We start from the raw sequence: 24,790 nt of genomic DNA on the forward strand, positions 1-24,790 counted from the left end.
TCTACTCTTGTCGCCTTTTTAATGAATGGTTGTGGTGTAAGATGTGTTCCATTCACTGGGCACCGCTGACTCGTTTATACACCTTTGAAAGAGGTTTCTCAGCCTCTCATACAGTTTGTCTGATCCATACTTTATCAATTCAGCAGGGATGTTACCAGGTCCGGGAGATCTACCATTTTTCAACTGTTGACATACATCTTCAACTTCTCTTGTATTTATCGTAACTGGTGTTCCTTGAGTTGTTATGTTAACATCTGCATATCCTGTTGTTGTGAATTCTTGCCTATCTTCATTGAGCATGTCAGTGAAATGTTGTTTCCATTCATTAGGTGTTATAGGTGAAATGATTTCCTTAGTTGTGTCGTTCCTCATTTTCTTCAGTACTCTCCAGCTTTCAGTACTCCTTTTCCCCCCGAGGTAGGCATTTAGTCGCTGGCATGTGTTCTTCCACTTATCATTCTTTTTCTTTGCGATCATATACCTAACCTTTTTCTGTTGAATTTTGTATTCTTCTTTGTCATAAGCCTTTCCAGAACTTAGGTATTTCTGGTATCTCACCTTCTATTTCATCATCCCACCAGTATGGTTTTCTTCGTTTGCTCTGTTGGTTTTGAGTGCCTAATGCTTCCGATGCCGCTGAGTGTAAGCAAGATTTTAAGTGGTTGTATTCTTCCTCAATGGTGTCAAAGTTTTCAATTAGTTATTCACTTCAAAAATAATTCTTTTCATGTTACACAACTCTGCCTCCAAAATATTGAAATGGCCGTAATGTTAACTGATTGAATTGCAATATATTATAAAAAAAAGAATAAAGCGCTAAATTTGGAGGTTGAAGCAAGTAGAAAGGTGATAAAATTAATATTGAGGTGGTATACCAATAAATAAACTTACTGTTAAATAAAACAAATTGAAAGGCATGTGAAACAAAAAAGTAATAACAAAACTACAATCTTGGGTATTTTGCATAGAAATAACCTAATCTTTTGAATTCAATTTCCTTATTTTTTATTATAAAAATTACAAATTTCAAACATTATTTTTCTCTTCCAAATATTTATAATGGAGATCATTACAATCATTATTATCAATATGAATCCATCCATCTTTTGTTACATGGTATACCCTGATAATACCTCCTGAAGCTGAATCTCTGTGTGTTGCATGATAAATTGACCTTCGGCCCAAATCATATGCTTCTTGATCAGTTAAGTCCCATTTGTAACCTGAATCTAAGACACCAAAAGCATAAATCGATCCAGAACCAACACTGAAAATTTTTCCAGGTGTCCTAGTACCTTCAGAATCTATATAGTAGAGCTGAGGTCCCTAGAATAAATTTATGAAGTTTTAATATATATTCTATGTTCTTTTCTTTACCACAAATTTAATCTTTTACGATGTTTGTAAATATTGGTTCAAATAAGAATTTTGTTGATAAAGGGTATGGCCCAAATATTATTAATATCGATTTTCAATATTTTATGTAACCTGATCACATACACAAACCACCACTTGTTATTAGTCTAAAATTTTTGACACAACAGAAGTTTCATTAATTTCATTCAAGATAATATTTTCTTCAAAACTAAAGAACAAGGTGTTTGCTTATGTGGGTGAAATTTTGAACATTTAACCTGAAATGACAAAGACCAGTGGATTACCTAAAGGCGTGTACAGACATAGAACAAAACATCGTATTGTAACTCTGTCCCATAACAATTGTTTGTAACATCGTTACGTAACTTATAAATGTAACATGCTGCCGTTCCGACTGTATACCGCACCCGTCTATACATGGAAACAAGTGGTGCAACATCAGTGCATATAATTACTTTGATGCGGTGTTAAAAACCAACAACCTACAGGACGCCTCGAGCAAGTCTAAAGTTGACAATTTCAAATAACCGAAATTTTTCCTAAACAAGTTGCATAAAGAGAAGTATTCACTTCAACATAATTTATTACATTTCTAGAAAGTTCAATGAATTTTATAAACATCAGATGAATATCTAAAACATTTCATATGAAGTTAAAATATAACTTACCCTCTTATCCCATCCAGCAAGCATCATTCCCATTGAAAGACCCATACCCTTGTAATTATATACCATGTTAGACATCAATTTAGAAGCAGCCGCAACAGATATTCTTTCTCTGTTTCGAAGTTCATGCAAACGGCATTGTTTTGATAATACCCTATCCCAATAAACACAGTCTGCTGCTCCTCCAGCCAAGGTTCCTAACAAGTTTAAATGGTGAATAAAGTGTTGATACAATTTTATAGTAAGTACCTAACAAAAAATCATTAATCTCAACGATTTTCTTCATTGTCTGTGATCCTATGTATTGGCCACCAGTTGCCCTGGAATCAACAGCTAGAACAATACCATTTTTGTACATAAAGCCTAGAGTTGTCGTTCCATGATCAAAGTTGATTTTTACTTCTCTTCCATTATCATCTTTAGAAAAATTTGGAGATAATCCAATAGGCTACAAGTATACTGATATATAATAATGTCTTATAAGAAAAACGGCATTGGAAAAAAGTTGAAACATACTTTTATCATTGGTGGTATACCAAGAGAGGCATTATTGATAAAATTACCACTCATCTGGTAAATTTCACCATGAAAATCCGTGTCCTGTTTTGGTCCAATTCGATCTTGCATTCCACATAATTCAGCTAGAGCCATAGTGAATATTTTATTTTATTACGATTCAGAAAACTTGCTATATAATCCTCTTATTTGAATGATACAGCAAAAACAAGACACAGATAAATGACAGTTCTAATTATTGACAGCAATTTTGAACTTGACAGAGATCATAGATTATTTGAGATTAGAGCGCTATAGTAGCCGTTAGTAGAATTATTGCAATGAGTACATTCAGTACATTGTTAGTTGATGATTTGAAATTTCTTTGTACTAGTTTTTTTTAACCTAAATGGATTGAAGCTTCTGAGAAATCTTACAAACAATCTCAATGAGGGACATTTAAACAATATAGACAGGTTATTTGCCATAGTGCATGTTAATGCCCTGAAAAAATGAAATAATATATAATTTCTAATTTGACTTGAAAACAAAAAGGCTCATTGCTCCATTCAAACATTGGTTTAGCTGTTGATCAAATATTTAGCTATTGGTTTGTTGAAGAGGCATAATAATATGTACTCTGTTTATAGGCATTATAATTGTTTTATTCGACCAAACATAAAATTAATGATTTCGATTTAAATTTTGAGCATTCGTTTCCCGAATCCTATAGTAGAAGTTCCGTAAACCTGGCCATTTGAAATTGTTTTTCTAGAACTAAGGATTTGAATTAATTGCATTTATATCTAAGTAAAATAACAATTTCAACCTCGTTACCAGAATCATAATCATACGTTACCAGAACTATAAAAATTCAAGCAAACATCGAAAAAACCCATCCAATATGTATTTCTATTAAAACACATCAAATTAGGTTGAAATTTAGTTCGTACAAAATAACTACTCGAATATTTAATGCCTAATTCAGTTCTGAGTCTCCAAGGGAGCAAAATAGGCGCATGAATTAAAGAGCGCTCAAAAGCTCCTGACATCAAGTCAATACTTTTCTACAATTTTTTTCATTGGTTAAAATCAGGAAAAAACTATTTTTGATATTAAGTGAAAACTATAAATAATATATTATAGTTAATATCTGTTGAAAAATCTCACGTAGTAATATTATGGAATGTTTGTCAGTAGTGTAGGAGTATATTGATAGACTGACATTCAATTCCTGAAGCGGAATTGTTAAATTATCATATTCAAAAATGTATTGATATGAAGAAAAACACATCAATTAAATATTGATAGAAACTACTTCAGAGATATGAATGGGTTTTGTAAGGTTGTATTTGTAAATGAATTCTCTGAATTATATTTCTAATACATTTTTTTTCTCATTTTATCACAATAAATATATAACATGCTTGTGTTTACAATCTTGCAGACTAATTCTTCGTTTGTACAGAAACTTTTCTTGTTGGTGCTCCTAAGGTCTAGACACAAAAGGATTTTTCGCAATCATCTCATTATATACAGATAATTTTCGTCCGATCTGGTTCATGTTATCTGCTAATTCTATGCTAGTTCTTTCTTGTTTACCATATTATTATGCAATGGCTCATCTCAATCAAGTTATTGTTTCCATTTTAATCTTCAAGTTCAATATTTCCATGTGTATTCTGTACAAATAATTCATTTCAACATATTGTACAGGCTTTTGAATATCATATCCAACTGAAGGCCTGAAAAAATCTACATTAAAAATGTTTTCAATGATGTGCACATTATACATTTCGATGGTCATTCAAAAAACTCGCTTGAAGAAACAGCCAATTTTCTTTATTGTATCGCTATATGTAGACACAAAACTGTTCTTTTTTAATATGCTATCGAGTCAGAAATCAATAATATTCCATATCATTTTTAAAACAAGTTTTTTCAGAAATATCACCTCGCTATAGCAGAGCTATAATTAATTTAAATTTAAGGGCAGTATTGTAAGAGGTCCTTACTTCTGTTCATCATATCAAATTTTCTTTAAATTATATTAAATAATTTGAAATTTATTCCAGTAAAATGGATTCCAGTGACGGCATTTACGAGGACGTATCTGCGTAGGAAGGGGCGCTAGGAAAAAAAAATGATGGGAACTTGTCATCTAATTTTTTTATGTTTTATCTGAATCTGAGAGATTTCCCACATTTTTCCGGACACGCTGTATACAGGGGGTGGTCCAGATTTTAGTGCAGTAACTTTGGTGTCGGATAGAACAACTCTTTCCATGGAAAAAAGTTTATATAAACATATATCCTAAAACAAGCATCGTTTTCGAGACACAGGGTGTTGAAGTTTGAATAAAAAATCCGTATCCCTATATCTACGCCATTGAATCATTTTGGCAAGAGACACTTACCTAATTCCAAACATTACATTATCTAGACTTCAATAATTAAAATTAAAACAATGAATGAAATAATACTAGAGTTATAAGTAAAAAACTGTTTTTTTTTAACTTTAACACCGTCTGTGTCTCGAAAACGAAACTTGTTAGGATACAGGACCGTATCTAGGGCGTGGCAAAGGTGGCACTTGTCACGGGCGCAAGGACCGCAGGGGCGCCCAAAAATATCGAAAGAAAAAATATTGGAGCACCAGTCGAAATAATTCGAAAGATCACAACTCGGTTTTCATGTATACGCCTCGCAAAGAGCGATATTACTTAAATTATGAACAAAAAAATACTATAAGAAAATAGTTCAGTGAACGAGCGCTCAAAAACTTATTTGAAAATAGGATATTCGTTTTAGCGAAGGCCATGGAATATTATACAGAACAATTGTTGATACTTTTTTGACACAGTAGTGTATGAAAGTTAGAAAGTAATCCAATTCAAAATGGATATTAATATATTATATCCTCTCAACTCTGAGTCTAAGGACCATCATCCAGAAGTACTCCTACTTATTTACTATTTTTGTAAATTCATAATCAGATGATGGAAACAGGGTTTGTATTTGAAAGCTCATACAATTCTAAATATTTTTAAATGTGGAGAATTTCGGACATAAAACAATTCATCAACGAATAGCTAAAGAAAATATATATGAATACCTTGACAAATTATGCTGCTGTCTGCCATTTAGAAATATATTAATTGTTTTTATATCATTCATAACTCCTTGTTTATCATCCTTCTTGCTTTCTCTTATACCAATCCAATAGTCCAGTTAGTATATGTGGGTACAGATATCTTTCTTTCTTCAGGTTCCGAAAACTATATTTGTGCTTTCACCTTCTATGCCATTATATGAACTTCATCTATAATATCATTCTTCTTGAAAATATTCGATGAATAAATTATATCATTTGCGTCTATTGGTCATCAATATCATTTTTCGTTTTATTTCCACTTTCAACTGAAATTTGATATTTTATTTATATACTGTGTAGTGAAATGCATGTTATACTTATGAAACATAAAAATGGAAATAGATTAACTGTGATTTAATTTCGATTCAAATGAATTTCTGTCAAGTAAAGGCCGAGTCAATTCAATACTTAATGTTTATTCTCAGCCAATTTCGAAGGTGCGTCTTTGAATCTTTCTTGATCAAGGAATTGCAGTGTTGCAGCTGCGACTATGTTGGAGCGCTGTGGCGACCCATTGCCCCGCTCAACGCCACGGTTTCTAGCTCAGAGGAAAGAAAATATTTTCTTTCCTCTGAGGTTTCTAGCGTGTTGATCGAACACAAGCGACCGACAACATGTACAGCGCCGATGGCACGCTAGAGCCTTGCTTTTCCGCACTCACAACTCGCTTGCACTCTCTCCCCGAGTATTCCTTCGCACCTCCTCCTCCACTATGGCGTCGTCGGTACTGGCGGGGAAGTGTGTAGTGATTCTGCATGCTCGAGAGATGGCGTTACGGGTGTGGCTGGCCGCCGAATTACGGCAGTCACCCCTCCTCATGATGGAGTGGAAAGGTGAATTATGCAGAGTTCACTGGGTTGCCTAGCTGAAGATTCCACCATTGATCTCGAGATGAAACACCGCAATTCTCAGAGAGAGGGCACCCTTTGAAATTTGGCTCGAGAACGACTTTACTTTTACATTGAGTAAAAATTTCCAATTGATGAAAATAAGAATATTACTTCTCTATCACTCAACACTATTACACATTAATATTGAGAGAATTTTGCAAGGGTGCTGGTTACAATAACCTATATCTGATAAAAATTTTCTCAATCCGACCCAAATCTTTATTCCGCCAAATTGGTGGTAGCCTTAGCTCCGCCTACTGGTAACATTTTTTAGCATGCTTCTGAGAAACCATTTTGTGAGAATGAATGCGAACAGAAAACACATTTAGATTGAGAATTTTTGCAAACGTGTTTATCACAATAGCCTATAACTGAAAAAAAATGTTTACTCAATCCGACCCAGATCTTTATTCTGCAATATTGGTGGTAGCCGAAGCCTCGCCTACTGGTTACATTTTCAGCATGCTATTAAATGAGAAAATGGGTGTGAACAGAGAACACATTGAGATTGGGAGAATTTTGCAAAGTTGCTTGTTACAATAGCCTATATCTGGTAAAAGTTTACTCAATCCGACCCGGATCCTTATTCTGCCATATTGGTGGTAGACTTAGACCCGCCTACTGGTAACTTTTTTACCATGCTAAAAAATTGCGAACAGAAAACAGATGAATAATCTGTAAATGGAAAAAGAAAGAGCCACATAATAAATAACCTCTCGTATCAGAATACTTTACAACTGACTGTCAACATAGAAAATGTTGAGGATGAGTGGATTCATAATGGACGAGATTCATGAACTGAGGCCAACTCAGCAACTTGAGTTTATCGGAATGGGAAGGTTTATTTTTAGGACATACCGATTTGCTTGTGTCTAAGCTCAAGGAAGAAAGCCTAATAGCACATTACAAATAAATCGCTAGTTTCCATCACTAAGCAATAATTATGTTAATTTTCAATAAACCATTAATCGTTGTATTCAGTTTAAACATGTTCGCTAATGATTCAACAATGATTGCATAAAATGAATAGAGAATATTTAAGGGATTCCAGTAAGAAGTATTGTATTTTACAGTAGGTACCCAATTTCATAAATTCAGTTACTTTTTCGCTCATAATATTTTTGAGCATTTGGATGCCATATGAGAATAGTATATTGTGCAACAAGTGGGGACAATTCACCGTTTCTCACGAGTGAGAAAAGGACTTTCTTCACATGTTGCACACTATACTTTTCCTACAACTGCTATGAAAAGTAGCGTATTCTTCATAGCTTACTCAATTTCAAAACTATGTATTGCTCATACTGTGGGAAATATTATTTCTCACGGCACCTTGCTTGGTAGACCAATGAAATTCGGCTTTTGAGTCGTATGGAAATGCAATAAATCAGTACATACTGTCAACGAAGGCCATTTTGATTTGAATCAAGTCCATTATTTGAATTATTGAAATTTGTGCAGTTGTAGGAAAAGTATAGTGTGCAACATGTGGAGAAAGACCTTTTCTCGTTCGTGTGTTTGCGGCACGAGCCTGAAAGGCGAGAAAAGTTGGACTTTCCCCACTTGTTGCACAATATACAACTACAACTGCACAAATTTAAACAATTCAAGTAATGTACCTAATTCAATTCAATATGGCCTTTGTCTACACTATCTGTTCATTTCTTGCGTTTCCATAGAAACGACCTCTCAAAAGCCCAATTTCATTAATCTACCAAGCGAGGTGTGGAATAATATTTCTCACAGTATGAGCAATACATAGATTTGAAATTGAGTAGGAATCGATAAAATAGCTGGAACCACATCTTCAATTTGGTGGTTATGATAGTTTTTGGGAAATTATTTAAATTGGAATCAATGCAGTATGGGATTGTTCAGAAAACACGCATGATATGTTTCCAATTCTTAGGGATGAACTTACCAGCTGGACTTGGGAGATCTTCATTCCCTCTTCCCCCACCTCCAAAAATCTGAAAAATTCAGGGGAAACTTAGGGTAAAGTTTAAATTTCCTACAAAGGTTAATCAATGAAACACAAAGTCCGCGCACAAGAGCAAAATATATTTGAACAGAATTTGGTATTTTTGTGAAAAAAATTCTTGGCGCTAGTTTAAATTTTTTTCGAAGATTTTTCCATTTGTATCTTAAATTTTGTACTTGACATTAGTCTATTCTCATTAAAAATTCTAGTTTTTTTAATAAGATTATACATAGTCTTACAGCCTTAAAAACTATATATTTTATAAATACTTATTATTATTATTAACAACCATACTGTAAAAATTCAATATATCTCAACATAGATCCAAATTTAAAGTAATTGTAATACAAATAAAATAATATTTTAAAGGAAAATAAAAATGGAGGATGATTAATAACAAGAGCCAATTGATCAAATGGAATTAAAGTAAAATAAAAACAAGGAAAACAACAATCTGTGTATGAGGTGTATGGAAGTTTTACTGAGGGATATAAATTTATATTTTGAAAATCCCTGTGAATAAATATTTTATGACTTATATCTACATAAATGACTTAAAACAGTCAAAATATTAACATGACAAACTTTTGTCAGCAAGGATCATTTTTACATCAAGTCTTCAAAGTATATCAAGACCAAAAATCATATCTAAAGCTCTGATTTGTGGTAGGAAACCTTGATAATATTTAATATCTACAAATATTAATCCTATCCTCAATATCACATATCAATATGAACTAGAATTATGCAAAATACATCAGAAAATTTTTGAATGCACATTTGGATGAAAATGTAATCAACATTATGAATTGTGAAAGATTGCTGGTAATGCATAAAGCAGCAATAAGAATCGATTTAAATTCACTTTAAGATGAAATAAGTAATAATTGATAACCCAAGAGTTAAAACTGACAACAAGAATATGATCTTAAAATGGCACTCAAAAATTTTCCTATATACCAATTGGTTTTTTTTTGAGGTTAGAGATTGCTGTACATAATTTCAGAATATGCCTATTCAGACGAATATTTTTACTCAATCGACTACGCTATCTCATTGTAACAATCATAATAGCTGACTAGTGGAAGTTTTGCTTTGAATACTGGAGTATAAAGTGATTTTCAAATGTATTTTAGTTTGAAAAATATGGAAACTACTTCAAATATTATAAATACAGGAAATAGATGAACTGCCGATTGGAAAAGCTCGATAGCTATCATTAACTACTTAGTTCAGTTTCATTGGCAGATCTACTGTTATAATTTCAAATATATAATAAATTATTTTTTCTGATTCTTCAAAAAAATATTTAGAGGTAGAAAAATATTCAATTAGCTCAGCTCAATTGAAAATTTTTATGATTTTACATGAAATTCATTAATTTGAAGAAGTCATTTTTAAATGTGGAAAAATAAAATGGTATTATCAACACATATAAGAGAAAAAATGTATGTATAGCTAAAAAACAGAAAAATGAGGACTGTATAATTCAAAAATCATAGAAACAGTTAAAATACTTGAATGATTTTAGTAATTTTTAGACTGAGGAAAGTTTAATTAGATGTTACAGATTTGAAGATTCAACCAGTGAGAAATTACTTCAACTCAAATGAAATGAAAAGAAGAAGAAATATATCAACACTAAGTTTGATTCACTTGTATCAAATCCTGATAAAGGCACTGAATACAAAAAGGAAAATAGTAAAACGGAAATATTGTCAGATAACAAATAAATTGAAGATGTAAAATAATATATTACTCCATTTTGTTTTTTAAGGAATAGTAATGAATTTCTATTATATACTGCTTCAAAATTCAATATTTGCCGTCTGATTACACAAAAATAAAGAAAAATTATACATAATGGATGATTATAACTGTACACAATGGTTTTTATGAAATTTTCTTTTTTTTCACAAGTCTATAAGTTATGAACATATTTGGTGTGAGAATATAAAAGGAACTAAAATCAATTATTATTCTTTCAAGTAGATACTCAAGTATCAATAGAGTGAAACCAAATTAAATATAATTTGCAAAAAAAATGTACAAATATGGAAACAAATTTGATTTCTAAAATTCTTTTCTTCAATAAACAATTAGCCTCGGAATAATTAAGTATAATTACCTAAAATGGTTTCCTTTGAAATGGAAGTTCCTCAGAGTCAATTTTGATCATCTTCAACATAGTTTTGAAAAAAGATAAATGTACAATATAATCCAAATCTGGAGACTATAATGCAGCATCCCATCAGCAAAAAGGGCAATTATGTCTTCTAGAAAAGAATAAGACTCAATGAGAAATCAATAGCAGATAATTATATGACACATTGTTTTTCCCTAGAAATTGATATTATCTCCCTTCAATCCTTTTGAAGATGAAATGTAACATATAGAAACTCAAAAATACATAATTAAAAATCCTAGGACAATCATTTTTGGTCAGATGTTATGACAGAGAAAAGAAGTTGTGAATCGCAATACCAGTTCACGATTGAGTACTCGTAAATGCCTACTCAGAGGCATATTCTGACTATAACCTAATATTTACAATATATACATAGAAAATTGAAAAAATCTAAAATAAATACTATTGTTTTGTCGTGGGTTTTTTGCGTTTAACAAGATTGGTCTGATTATAGTTGATTTTTTTGCTGTTCTTATTCCTGTTGATGTTTTTCTGGTGGTTTTTTCGTTGAGGTATATTAATGTTGGGAGAAATATCCCTCGAAGAAGACTCAGAACCCTAAAAAAAAGAGCAAAGACGTTATTTTAAGACCTCAAGTTAAGGATTAATAATTGAAATTTAAGTTCTTTGAATTGTCATTGGATTTTGTAGTGTTTTATGAAAGAATATATCAATTGGAATATTGTATAGAGGGGCCGCACTGGAAGTGTTATTAAGTCAAGCTGCTGTAGGAACCGAACAACTAAAATGAAAGCGCACTTATTTTTGACAAGCTTTATTCTATTTGATTACTAAAAAGCCTTTGGAAGACTATCGTTGAAAGTCGCAGAAAAAAAAACCGATCAAAATGGAATTCAAATGCAAAAAGCATTTTTGCGTTGTACATAGTTTGAAACTTACAACAATTGTTATGACCTAGGACATTTAGGTGTGAACATAATGTTTGTATTCAATACAACCGAAAAATTCAAACTGTCTTCTCATACAATGTAGCACAAATTGAAAATTGAATTACAATTAAAGCATTACAAAAAAAATAAAGTGCAAATTTTAATACTGGCACATAAGGCACTTCGTCGACCCCTCATGTAGGTATTAAATCATTTTTATTCCTATGTACTTTCAAGGATATATTTCAAATTTCATCATGAAAGACCGTTAATCAACAAATTAATGATTGAAACACATACATGAATAAATGATATAAGAATATACAAATTGCTCTAAGAAAAATAAGCTACTGCAAAAGATGCCTTTTTCAACCTAACCACAAACTGAATCATAATTAAATTAAGATAATCTCAAACTGTAAAATATCAATATTTTCGACCCACCTCTAAACAGGATGTAAAAAAATCATTTTATACATTACTGTATATGATTATACAGGGTGAGTCTTTGTTGATGAGAAGAATCCATAGTTGAATATTATGTACACCTATAAGTCTCACCCTGCATAGTTGAAAAGATCCTGTATGCAATTTAAAATTTGCGGTTCAAAACTTCAATGTTCATACCTCGGAGCTGCCACCACTTTCATCAAACGATGAAACTGAACCGCTACTGGACAGAGATCTACTGGACCTTTTGGGCGATGGTATCGGGGATATTTGTGGACTTCCCAAATGCCTAAACGAGCTCTCCAAGGATCTACGATACTGTACAACTTTATCTGTGACCCTGACGATCCTGCCTAGGATTGAATTATTTTGGCAGTTGCAGTACTGGGAAAACGGATGTACAGCATTTGTTAAAACAGAGTAGGCATATTCGAAGGCCCTTTTCACCTGAGGAAGAAAAAATTTCATAAAGAATTTGTGAATTAATTACAGAATATATTTCTAGCAAGGAATTTATAAAATGCCATGTCCCAATAGCTCAATGGGGAAATGTTATTGAGCACTTACTTTGATGAGTTGGTTTTGTTTTTTTCGTTTATGATTTTTTTTTTCAATAAAAATGTTTATTTCATTTTCAGACTTAAAAGACTGAACACTGAAAATTTTCAAATCGCTCGTATCTCGAATAAAAAAGTGTCCAACATGGTTGAATTACGATCATGATGTCACCATGCAAACATTGCAGAATAAATTCATAAGACTACCTCACTCTCTTATCCTACAAAATACTAAATCAGAATTTGGATAACCTAGGTCCTAAACCGACTGATTTCGAGAATATCTATGTATACCTTCCTTCCTTTAAAGCGATAGAAGAAATAAATTTCAAACAATTGCATCTTTATTTAACCAATGGGATTTCTTCTCTGTTCCTCGCATATAGTATATTATCAAATAACAAGAGATAATATTGCCAAATCTGAGTTAGTACATAGAATATGAAAAATCGTCCTTGAAACATTGGATTCCTAATATTCTTTGATCACAATGTAAATCCTATGTTCCCAGAATTATTTTCCATAACTTTGTATAGAGACGAATGTATTTTAATTTGTCTTTCATATATTACTATAGTATTTATCAAATCACCATTAAACTTTGGGCTGTTAGAAAAATGTTCTCAGTTACTTAGACGTGAGTGTATTTTACCTTTTTTTTTGACAATAAATAACTAGACCCTTCGATACTTTTCACTGCTTATTGTGACAAAAAATATTTTTTATGCCAAAACTTTCTAATATTCCTAATACCTATCTAATGCCCCAATTTGTACTTAAATAATGAAGTGAAAAATGATCTTATCCAGCATCTAAAAAGTAACTTTAGTAAATATTTAACTTCTTTCAAAATATTAGAATATTTGAAATCATGTAAGCGGAGTATCAGAGGAATTTTCTTTCAGTGATTATTTTATTATTTCATGTTATTTATGTTGCCACATATGTACACCATAGGATGTTGTTAAAATAGTTTCTAATTTATTAGAGGATACTTTTTTGGAAGTATTACTGTTTGTATCCCGAAACTGAATAAATAAATAAAAAATAAATAAATTAGCTAATTACATACTCAAAGAAACTTAAAATACTTCAGAAAGTAACTAAGCTTTTAACTAGATACTCATGAAAAATATTTATAACATTTCGAGTTGTCGATTATATTTCTCTGGAAGTTTGATGGCAGAATGATAAATTCATGAAAATTATTGGATTGAATTGGGTAATTGCTTTGCATATGAAATTGAATAACTAAAAAAAAAGACACCATGTAATTGAATGTTATCGCAAGGAGTTTTCTTCTAAAATCGAGCTAGTTACTTATAAATATAGTTTTTTGCATGTTTTTATTCATTGCATATGCTGAAGAATCCAAGACAGCAATCGATGGTATGTTTTATTACCTTAATAAATACGCCAATACGGCGTAATGGTCTACCGTACCCCTTCTGATTTCGATATGAAGATGTAAAATTTAGTTTTCTTGAAATAATACATATACATATTCCAAAACGTTAACTGTGAAGTTCAAATATTATTAAAATTTTTCTAGAGACCTTACAGTTTTTATTGAATTAATAATAAAGAATAGTCCTCATAACCTGTCACCTTTCCTTAGCTGGAATAACTATGTATCTTATACAGATATAATCACGTGATTATGATTTCTGATAATATATGAATGTACATGTTTAGCAATATAATCCTAACTTTGTGATTTGAAAAAGGTATGTAAACAAGCAGCTGTTGCTGGCCGCAACTTATCAACGGTATTAGGGGATTCCCCGCACTCTACTTCAATTTAATCTTTTAGCAGCAACACATTATAGTTCATTCATCAATAGAATTAGAATAGCGTAACAGTATATTACACTCACGTAAAATATTGTTAGTTGTGCATATTATATTCGATATTTGCTCATACGAAAAAGTTTTGAATCATATAGGTATCATATATTTATTTTTATTGGAATAATCTGTAGACATATATGTATATTTATTTTTTCATTTTGTTCAGCTCATTTAGAGCTTTCTAAAAATTCAAGGTGTCTCGAAAAAAATTTACATGTGAAAAAGCGATAAAAAAAATAAGCCGTTTGTCGAAAAATATTTGGAAACTCATTAATTAAAAATAATTTCCAAATGTTTCTGTTCAAGTTATTCGAAAAATCATAAAAAAATGTTTTCACTAAAATTAATTACCGTTTTAGATATATAAGGCATTTTTTACATGGGACACACTAAATATGACTTGATTGCAATTATACAATAGAAAAAAAAAAAGAATTAAATCTCGAAATAAATTAAAAATATTTATATGTATATGTATAAGGTGTCCCATCAAAATGATGAAGTCGAAAAACTCAATAACTTTGAAAAACCGGTAACGAGATGCTTTTCTATAAATCTGCGGTATTAAAATTGAGTTAAAAAAATATCCATTTCAAAAACACCAATTCTCTCCTCTAAAACATTGTCTCTAAGTCATTGATATCTATGATATGTGATGCGTATCATATAAACCATAAAAATTACTGAAAAAAAAGTTTTAAAATTTTTCGAATATCTCGAACAGAAACCAAGATATAGCGATATATTTGAAACAGTAATTTTTCCTAAATGCCCTGGAACTCGAGAACGAATCAAGATATCTGTGATCTGCAATCTGATATCATTTCGGGGGGACCTTAAAGATTTTTTTATTCAAGTATTATGGTAGTTGAGTTTCTTTCTGTGACTCAGTGAGCATCGAATTTGGGACACCCTGTACGTTGACAAACAGTTCATACAATATCTGGACTTTTCCTTGAAAATAAGATGAATTTTCATTTGACATGGTACACCTTCGAACACCTGTGATACACATTCAATTTTTAATCAGATATGAAATCCTTATCGACCATAAAACTTCCGTTCTACCTACATAAGCATACTTTCGCAATCTTGCTTCCTTCCCCCACGCGAGATAATGTTACTGTTACCATTCATAAAAGCGGATTTCTGAACGCAAACAAGATCTTGACATCGACCTTTATCAGAATTCTGAATGTCAAGTTGATTCGCTCACTAGATCACTCGCTAAACCGGTGGCAATTTAGCGTTATCCAAAATGAGATAGGTCCAGGATGAGTCAACGTTGATATAGTTTTCGGCAATTTACAAATGACCTCTATACGAGATAATTGATATGCGATACCGACGGCAATGATGTAAAGAGCTACGAATTATTCAAAAATGCGATGCGTACGCCACAAGGTCAAATCTGAACAACAATGATGATTTCTGTGTTGACTGTAGAACGGAAGACTCATTCAATTCATGAGATCATGCTTGTTCTAGTTACAAAATCACCTTTCTATGGGTAGTAAATCAACGTACTACCTTCAATGCATATCGAAAGATTAATGAATTTTTAATCTTATATTTTAACACAATGCAAAAAATAATCGACACGGCGTCCAAATGAGCCAAGAAGTTTTTGAATGAACGAGTGAATTATACATTATTTTCTCTAATTCTGTGGCTAATTCATTCATTATATCACATTTTGTAGAACAAAATCGTGCGAGAATATCTCAGATTCGCACAGATACTGCCACATTTTCCAATGTAAAAATCACTAAACGTTATTCAATCAAATTTAAGTGAATTAGAGAAAATAATGTATAATACTCATACAGAAGGCTCATTCTAACACTCATTCATTCAAAAACCCTTTTGTGAATTTTGAACTAGTGGAATAATATCAATTCCTTCTGCACATTATTATAAATAACTATTCTCCAATTCACTGAATTTTTATTGAAATTAATGGAATACATGTATGCAAATTAAGTCTCCACGCGATCTTTTAAGTGAATAAAAAACTCATAATGCTGTTAAGGAGTTTTCACTGTTGAATAATCTTAGAAAAAAAAACAATGTCACAATGGTTATTTATAATACAAGAGCAGAAGGCTTGACAAATTTGTGATACAGAAAACTATTCTACCAACCTACATTTATCAATGCAAAAATCACTAAACGATAGTGAGATATACGGAAATATTCCATCAATTTCAATAAAAATTCAATTAATTTGAGAAAATACAGAATAGTTATTTATAATACAAGAGCAGAAGGCTTGTCAAATTTGTGATACAGAAAACTGTTCTGTCAACCTACATTTATCAATGCAAAAATCACTAAACCATAGTGCGATGTAAGGAAATATTCCATCAATTTCAATAAAAATTCAGGGAATTCAAGAAAATACACATTGTGGCTCGTTTTTGAATTTTGAACTCGTGAAAAAATATCAATGCCTTCTGCTCTTGTATTATAAATAATTATTCAGACATTATTTTTCTCTAAAATCATTCCAATTCTTTAACAGTATTATGTGTTTTTTATTCATTCAACAGATCATTGAGGGGGACTTAATTTGCACACATGCTTTTATCTCTATAGATTTGCTCCTAAATCAGTGAATTTGAATAATTTTGCAAATTTGTGTTTCAATGTTCCATCTTGTTTCGCAATAACCACATATAAAAGACTATGGAATAATTTATTTGTCTCATAACATTGTTAGCTAAATTTCATTTTAAAATGTTAATTTCTTACCCTTTATAAATTCAACATATTGTTTTGGTATCAAATTCAAATTTCATCAATTACATCCTCGTAGACGTTTTTCAATATATTTTATATATGTGGACTATAAAATTTCAAATGAGTTTTTACTAGTTTATATTATATTATACTCTTATCCCACCTGGAAAGACCCAAAAGAAAGATACCAGTGCAACCAATATTTCAATACTCACCTAGCCTACCCTAAAATTCTTTATGTTCTATATTTCACAGACTCACACCTTATAAAAAAAATATTAAACTTTAAAACAGAAATTGTACATGGGCAGGACGACCTCGGTCCATAGCCCTTTAAAAAGTTTTCAATAAAGTTATTCTCTCTCTCTCTCTCTCTATTATATTATATATTTCAATAGCGTTCAATATTGATTTAATTTTTGTTTCTCTTTCTTAAAATATTTATGCAATGCAAAAACTAACTGCTTAAATCAACATAAATTAATGTATTAATTAATATAATAGATGAAATTGGTTATTCTGAGTGGTATCTTACCTGGAGAATTCCATAACTACTCCTACCGATGTCATTAGATGGTAAGAGCGGATCCTCTATACACAACAAACTAGGTCTGTACCCATCGATCATCTCCTTCTGCATATCCTCTTTGTTGATGTACTTTCCTCCGTCCCGTATCCGAATACCCGTTTTCATGTAATTGAACTTCCTACCGAACAGTTCGAAAAACTCGATCAGAAGAACCCCAAGGTTTCCATGTTTAAGATAGTCTGGTCGAGGGTGCAATTGCAAGAAACTAATACACATGAGGATGAGACTGTAGCTGGAAATGCCGCCAGTAAACACCTCGTTCAAGTCCCTCTCGAGCAAGAACTGCTTTAAAACATAAACTAACTTGGGTAGCACTGGGTATTTGGCAATATAGTTTTTGATGAGTTCGGCCGACTTAACACCGTTCGACATATTGAAAGAAATGTCCACTTTAATCTCGGTCCTTCTGTCGGTCAACTTAACTATGGGTACACTAGCTTTGTCCAACACTTTTATGCTATTCTCTAACGCCACCTCTTTTTCCAGAAACTCCTGTTCCAAAGTTCTAAGAGGCAGATTTGACCATTTACCTGGAAACAAATTCTATGAGATTTTTTTATACAAAAATTATTCTCTTTGACTGCACTCATGCATTTTATTAATTGCAAATAATTTAGTATAATGGTTTGGTTATCTGTCAAAGATTTTTTTTTGTTTTAGTATAAGTAATCTAATACAACTTGAATGCAAACTAAGTAAACATGTTGACATGAAAATTAATTCAAAAATGGAGAAAATATCTCTACCTTAATAACTCAAACCCCATTAGTTAGAATATACAGTGAGCACCTTAAGGTTGGGAAATAATCATATATTAGACATTTTAAGTGAGATAATTATACACCATGCCAATTTTTTGTTGTGCAGACCTGTATTTATTTTATATTTATTATTCATTATTTTATTTATTTATTATTCATTTGAACAAACACAGATTACTTTAACTTTTAACTGTACTGATGGATTGCATGGCCAGATTGTTCTACAGAGTTAAAAAATTTCGGCTTTCCATTTACTCTGCTTTCATTATCAGAATAAGGATGTAGTAATAAAATAAGGCAAACCCTTATTATTGCCTGGCAGTGTTCAAAGGTTCCCACACTCTAATCGATCACCATTTGCAGAATATAGGTTGACCTTAGTCTGACAACGATATTAGGTTGACTGTCGAACATAGTGCATTCGAAAAAAGGTGGAGATTATAATTTTCATATGAAATGAAGTAATTTGAACAGTCAAATTCACAGGCACTGAATTTATTCAGAGTTGAAAGCTTTAACTGAAAATGAACAACATGTGCCACCCTAATGAAAGCAAAGTATCTGGCATTAAAACATCCAATTGCAATAATTTTCTTCTTGTTAGTATAATAAAAAAATTATAAAATATAAATTACATTATTCAGGTAGGTATTGAACTCACATTTTTGCAGAACTACAATTCTATGAACTGTTCAGAAATGTAAATTTTCCAATTTCAAGAAAATAGAATAGGTACTTGTTTTTGAATAAGTTATTTCCACAAGACTATTTTGTATCATATGTTCAGAAATCTATGTTGATATAAAAAAACTAAAAATGCTGATATGAATTTTTTCTTTGAGACATTCAACGTTAATATGAAAATTATTATAATTTTTATTGTTAGAAGTCCATATCATAGTGCTACATGTTTTTTTCAACTACAAATATTTGTATTCAACTTACTACTTATAATTCTTCCGATAATTCATAACATCAAATTTAATAAACTGTATCACTATACCTCGAAGGTTTGCCGAAGTACATACGAGTTCATGTTCAATAAATTTCTTGAGAGTTTAGTTTTCCTGTCCACATTTTTTATTTTTATTTGAAAGTATACAAAGTCAAACCAGTTCTAAAATCTGGTGGTATTTAGTTGCTCACACAAGGAGCTAAGAATTTATAGCACAATTACAGAAATATCTGAAATATTTTGTATAGGTACTTAATTCATCAACATTTATTTCATTATGTCTCAATATTCATGAAGTCACCAAAAACAAATTTTTAAGATCACACATGGCAACGGTTTTTAATAACCTGCCAGTATATCCAAATGAAAGTTTTGTTATGATTACTTCTGGAATAAAAATGTTAGATATAATTGGACATTTGACTTATTCCTTAGTGCCGAATAGGAAAAATTATTATTTCTGCCATTGCAATTTTGTAATAAATGTTCAATACTGAAATTCACCAAGATTAATTGAATACTTGCCTATAACCACCAAATCAATGTCACTCGTAGGTAGATACAGTCCAGTACGATAGGAACCAAAAATTTCCACTTGAGCTTCAGGCCACTTGGAGATTATAATCCTCTTGATACGTTGCACTACGTCTCCTCTAATTTGGTGTTCCAACTCAGTAGGGCTCATGTATGAATAGAAATGCTCGATTTCTTGGTGCAATCTGTAATAAAAAGAATTTTTTAGAAAATTATGATTATCTGAGGTACTTGAAGTACTTTAAAAACAATTCTCATGAAGAAATATATAATAGAATTAGTTCACTAGGAATTTGAAGAAAATATATGAATGTGAATGCAAATAAATGCGAGGGACTTAAGGACATGATTCCTCGATGAAAATTAGCAGAGAGTGTTCATATAAATTTTTTTTTAAAATCGATCCCCCTTTCAAGCAAGATACCGCCTTCAAAAATCGTTGATGGTTTTTAATTTTTTTACGGGTTTTAAAGAACCCTGAGTCATAATATGTGCACATAATATGAAGCACTATGTAGATGTTGCTCCAACATTTTTTTGATACCAAAACTTTATTAGTGGTTGAAAATAACAACAAAATCTTTGAATATGTATTTCAATCCATGGAACATTAATTCAATGAAATGAAATGGAAATTAGTTAGCACCGTTTGTAATTTTTGATGTATGTATTCTGAGAAAAGTATCGACTGTATCGAAATTTTGTAAGAGGATTTTTTCCTTAGAATAGAATGGGAAACCATAATTTTTATTTGTTTTCAACCCCTAATAATTGAGTTATGAGATCGAAAAAAATTATGTGACTTTGGGCTTCATATTATGTAGTTTTATGACTCAGTGTTTTTTAGTACATGTAGAAAAAATTAAAAACTGTCAATTCATCAACAACTTTTGAAGGATGCATCTTCAAAGGGGGGGTCGATTTCGAAAAAAAAAAACTACCCCCTGTTGCTTCTCATCGAGGAATCATGTCATGAAGTCCTTCGCATTTATTTACTGACACACTTTGTAAACCTCCAAAGTATATGTTGTCTGGATAGATTTGCGCATTTCTATTATCTCAGAAGGAATTTCAAGAAAAGGTTGATTAGATGAACAACGATGAAAAAAATAAAGGAGGGAGAGAAGAAAACTAAATTATGTTTACTTAGCTATAAAACAAAAATTTGTATTTTGTTTAGATTCTTTGTCGTAAAGTTAATATAACGACAATGCTGTGCGAGGAGTTATTATGTATGTCTAAAATAGTTTCGAAAACGATGCTGTCATCGAGGAAAATAAGGAATTATACAAACCAAGGGATAATGCAATGCATTATTTTTACGTTAATCATGTCTTACCCTATGACTCCATTGCCGTACTTGAAATTTTCTTGCCGCCATGGAATGCCTCGGAATTGGGCGATACCTTTTTGTGGATATCTAATCAAATTATTGCTGTCACGGTTATCGCATCGACGTCTTTTCGGCAAAATATCATTGGATTTATCTAACTCTCCGTTCATGACTGAATTGCTTTGATTCATTATAACGTTTGTGAATTACGCAAACCTTATTAGCAGATAAGGATAAATGCAATTTAATAATTTACACGTTGAATTGACAGTTCCCAAAGAAACTTGTATCTTTTTGAGGTTATGTTAGGTGTAAGGTAAACATATTTTCACCATGTGTTAGAGCATAGACAAGGTTATTTATACAATATGTGAAATATTTAAAATTTTTAGGAATTCTGTATAATTTCTTACATCAATCAATGTAAGATTCATACAAAATTTCTGAGAAACTTTGATGATTCTTATTTTAAATAATCTTTATGAAGAATTACTGATTAAAATTTTATACTTCTAGCGTTAAGACAAAATATATTAGATTATAAGACTACCTCGGTAGTATGGTCGACTGGGAGGTTGACTGTGGTGCCGAGGGTACCGGGTTCGAATCCCGGCTAGGTCATGGATGTTGTATATGTCTGGTGATGGGTAATAAAATTGAAAAGAGTCTTATCGAAAAATGAAATGTTGTGTGGATGGTTAAGCCTAGCCCATATAAAGGAAATAAAAAAAAAAAATTGGATTATAAAAGATAGAAGAAGAAGAAGAAAATATATTAGACAACAGTAGGAAATCAGAGAAATTAAATTAGTGTAGGAATAAAATTCCAGTCCTCAAGCAAAAAGAACTAAAAGAAGGCCTGAGAACATGAAATATGAATAGACATTAGGTTTGAAAGCATTGCAATATCTCTATTTTCGTTAGAAAAGAAGGCTGATAAGTGATAAAATAAGTATCACCTGGCTCCAGGACTAATACTGTCGATGGCCAATTGGCCTTTGGTCAATAAATTGCGTTTGTTGTTGTTAAGTATCTTATTCCTGGCATTTCTACCCTTCAATATTTAGAAGTTTCAATAACTCTAGTCACTATTGCTTGAGTTAACTTAATCAAATTGTTGTGTTCTGAGCAGGGTTGTCAATTTGGGGTATTTTCCTCCAAATTTGGGGAATTTTTGGACCCTCTGGGGGAAAATTAGGGGACATTATTTTTTGGGGGTCTCGGTTTTTTCACTGGGGATTTTTGGAGGAGAAATATTTAAATTTAATATTATTTATTTGTCGAATTGTTCGCTAAACTTCATCCACTGTTTAATAATGGAAATAAATTACTCTCGAACAAAATTATGGAGTTTTGGATTGAGGTTTCTCAAAATGAAAAGGCTCTATAAGAGCCACGCTTTAGCTCATCCATCCCTTTATTTTCGAATGTAACAGTAGAAAGAGCATTTTCTTCGGTCAACATAGATACAAAGATAAGAGAAATATATTTTCCATTTCAAGCACAAAAGCAATTCTGAGATTTCGATTTCATTCAATGAAAATGTGTGCCGCTTTTAAGCCCACCCAAGGAATGATAAATAATTTCAATATGAACATGTATCAAACTATAGTACAAAAAAAGTTCTGCGCTAGATATACTTTCAGATATTAACCAAAAATTTTCATTGCTTTCAGACTCTTAATTGCCATTTTTCATGTACATTTTTTTTGTATCAAGAGTAATTAAACTTATTTCATTATACAGGGTGGCCATTTGAAAACGAAACAGACGAGATTACAGACGAAATAAAGTTTTTCGATAGAAATGCTCGGACAGGTCGATTTCTGTTTCGAGGGGGACAACTTAAGATGTAGGTTACGGACGCATAGCGCCTCAACCCTTGCTGCTACAACCCCCACCCCCAATTTTTGAATAGGGAAGATGGGGTGAGTGATACCTCAATTTAAAGGTATTTTTATACTGATTTCAGCACAGTAATTGTTTTTTCATTTTATGCATTAGTTCTCGAAATATTCATGCGTTAGTTAGTTAGGAAGGAAGCCACAGTCATGGTTGTTTTGAAGCTCAAAATGTCGATTTTTCACAAAACACTACAAGTGCCATGAAAACACCACTTCATTTTCAAATACTTAGTTAAGAATATTTCGAGAACTAATGCATAAAATGAAAAAACAATTACTGTGCTGAAATCAGTATAAAAATACCTTTCAAATGAGGTATCACTCACCCCATCTTCCCTATTCAAAATTTGGGGGTGAGGGTTGTAGTAGCAAGGGTTGAAGCGCCATGCGTCCGTAACCTACATCTTAAGTTGTCCCCCTCGAAACAGAAATCGACCTGTCCGAGCATCGAAAAACTTTATTTCGTCTGTAATCTCGTCTGTTTCGTTTTCAAATGGCCACCCTGTATGTATTATGTATATTCATTTATTAAGTCCGTCAAAAAATAAAATATTAATTTTCAAGAAATTTAATTAATTATTCAAAATTTTCAAAATTATTGATTCAATTCATATCAATATTACAAATGAACATATGAAAATTTGGGGGATTTTTCGAAAAATCTCATGATTTTGGGGGAATATTTGCCGTCATCAATAAAGCAACATGGCAACCTGAGTCAAGGAGTATGAACGGTGTTGCCGATTGATACAAACGGATAAGTCCGCACTCAAAGAACATGCTCTTGCCGACAGACAGAATTTCTCTCAAATATTAAGAGATAATAGAAGCCAATCAATATCAAAACCATCGAAATATAGAAACATTCGAATAACATCAACAAAAAAGCAAAAACTACAATAGTGCAGTGTCTGGTTATCAGCAATAGATCACACTTAAACTAAATCTGTGGAGGGGAAGAAACACATAGCTCTCCCTCTTCCGGTGGATATATCCAGTTTAATTTAATTCAATAATTTCAGTTAGGGCCAGTTCCATAATCCATCCGAAAAGACTTCCCTTTGTAAAGACCGTTTCATTAGAAAGTCGCTTTCGAATGGAGCTTGAAAGTGTCTCCGGTTTCATGAATATATTCCGACCATCTTTTACATAAAGATTTCATTTATTCGTGATTTAGGACACTTCAAACCCTTTTCTAACCTCAAAATTGGTTAATGAAAATGTTTCGTTTGTAAAGAAGGTTTCTGACGGGAAACAAGACTTTACTTTCGTTTATGAAACTGGACATTACTAGTGAAGATAAAGTTGAACTATTTGTAAACTCGTTAGAAGAACAGTTGCAACAGTGCCTGAAACAACAAATATTATACCAAGGAAAGAAAAAATAAAGGACATTGTAGTAAATCTGAAAAATAGAAAAGCCCCTAGAGCAAACGAAACTACCAACCAGGTACAAAAAACCCCGGAAGTATCAAA

General features: G+C 31.7%; 2 protein-coding genes across 5 annotated transcripts in view; both read right to left on the reverse strand.

The window, feature by feature from the left end:
* Positions 1-981: 981 nt before the first annotated feature.
* On the reverse strand, positions 982-2,784 carry LOC123671219 (proteasome subunit beta type-5). Its single transcript, XM_045604945.1, has 4 exons — positions 2,559-2,784; positions 2,292-2,490; positions 2,046-2,239; positions 982-1,326 (listed from the first exon to the last, which is right to left on the reverse strand). The coding sequence occupies exons 1-4, from the start codon at positions 2,691-2,693 to the stop codon at positions 1,027-1,029; spliced, it is 828 nt and encodes a 275-aa protein (XP_045460901.1). The 5' UTR covers positions 2,694-2,784; the 3' UTR covers positions 982-1,026.
* Positions 2,785-3,869: 1,085 nt separating this feature from the next.
* Positions 3,870-24,790, reverse strand: part of LOC123671222 (non-canonical poly(A) RNA polymerase protein Trf4-1-like) — a 34,695-nt gene continuing 13,774 nt past the window's right edge. For 2 of the 4 annotated variants that reach the window (XM_045604950.1, XM_045604952.1), the window contains exons 2-5: positions 20,070-20,263; positions 17,775-18,358; positions 12,267-12,536; positions 8,621-11,307 (exon numbers count right to left, since the gene is read on the reverse strand). In XM_045604950.1, coding sequence (XP_045460906.1) covers positions 11,152-11,307; positions 12,267-12,536; positions 17,775-18,358; positions 20,070-20,263 — 1,204 coding nt within the window. In that variant the 3' untranslated portion in view covers positions 8,621-11,151. Of the gene's footprint in view, positions 4,283-5,651; positions 5,957-8,501; positions 8,551-8,620; positions 11,308-12,266; positions 12,537-17,774; positions 18,359-20,069; positions 20,264-24,790 lie in introns of those variants that run through there. The other 2 variants (XR_006746066.1, XR_006746065.1) reach the window with 2 other exon arrangements.

Source organism: Harmonia axyridis, chromosome 1 (genome assembly GCF_914767665.1).
Source record: "Harmonia axyridis chromosome 1, icHarAxyr1.1, whole genome shotgun sequence".
NCBI classification, from domain to species: Eukaryota; Metazoa; Arthropoda; class Insecta; order Coleoptera; family Coccinellidae; genus Harmonia; species Harmonia axyridis.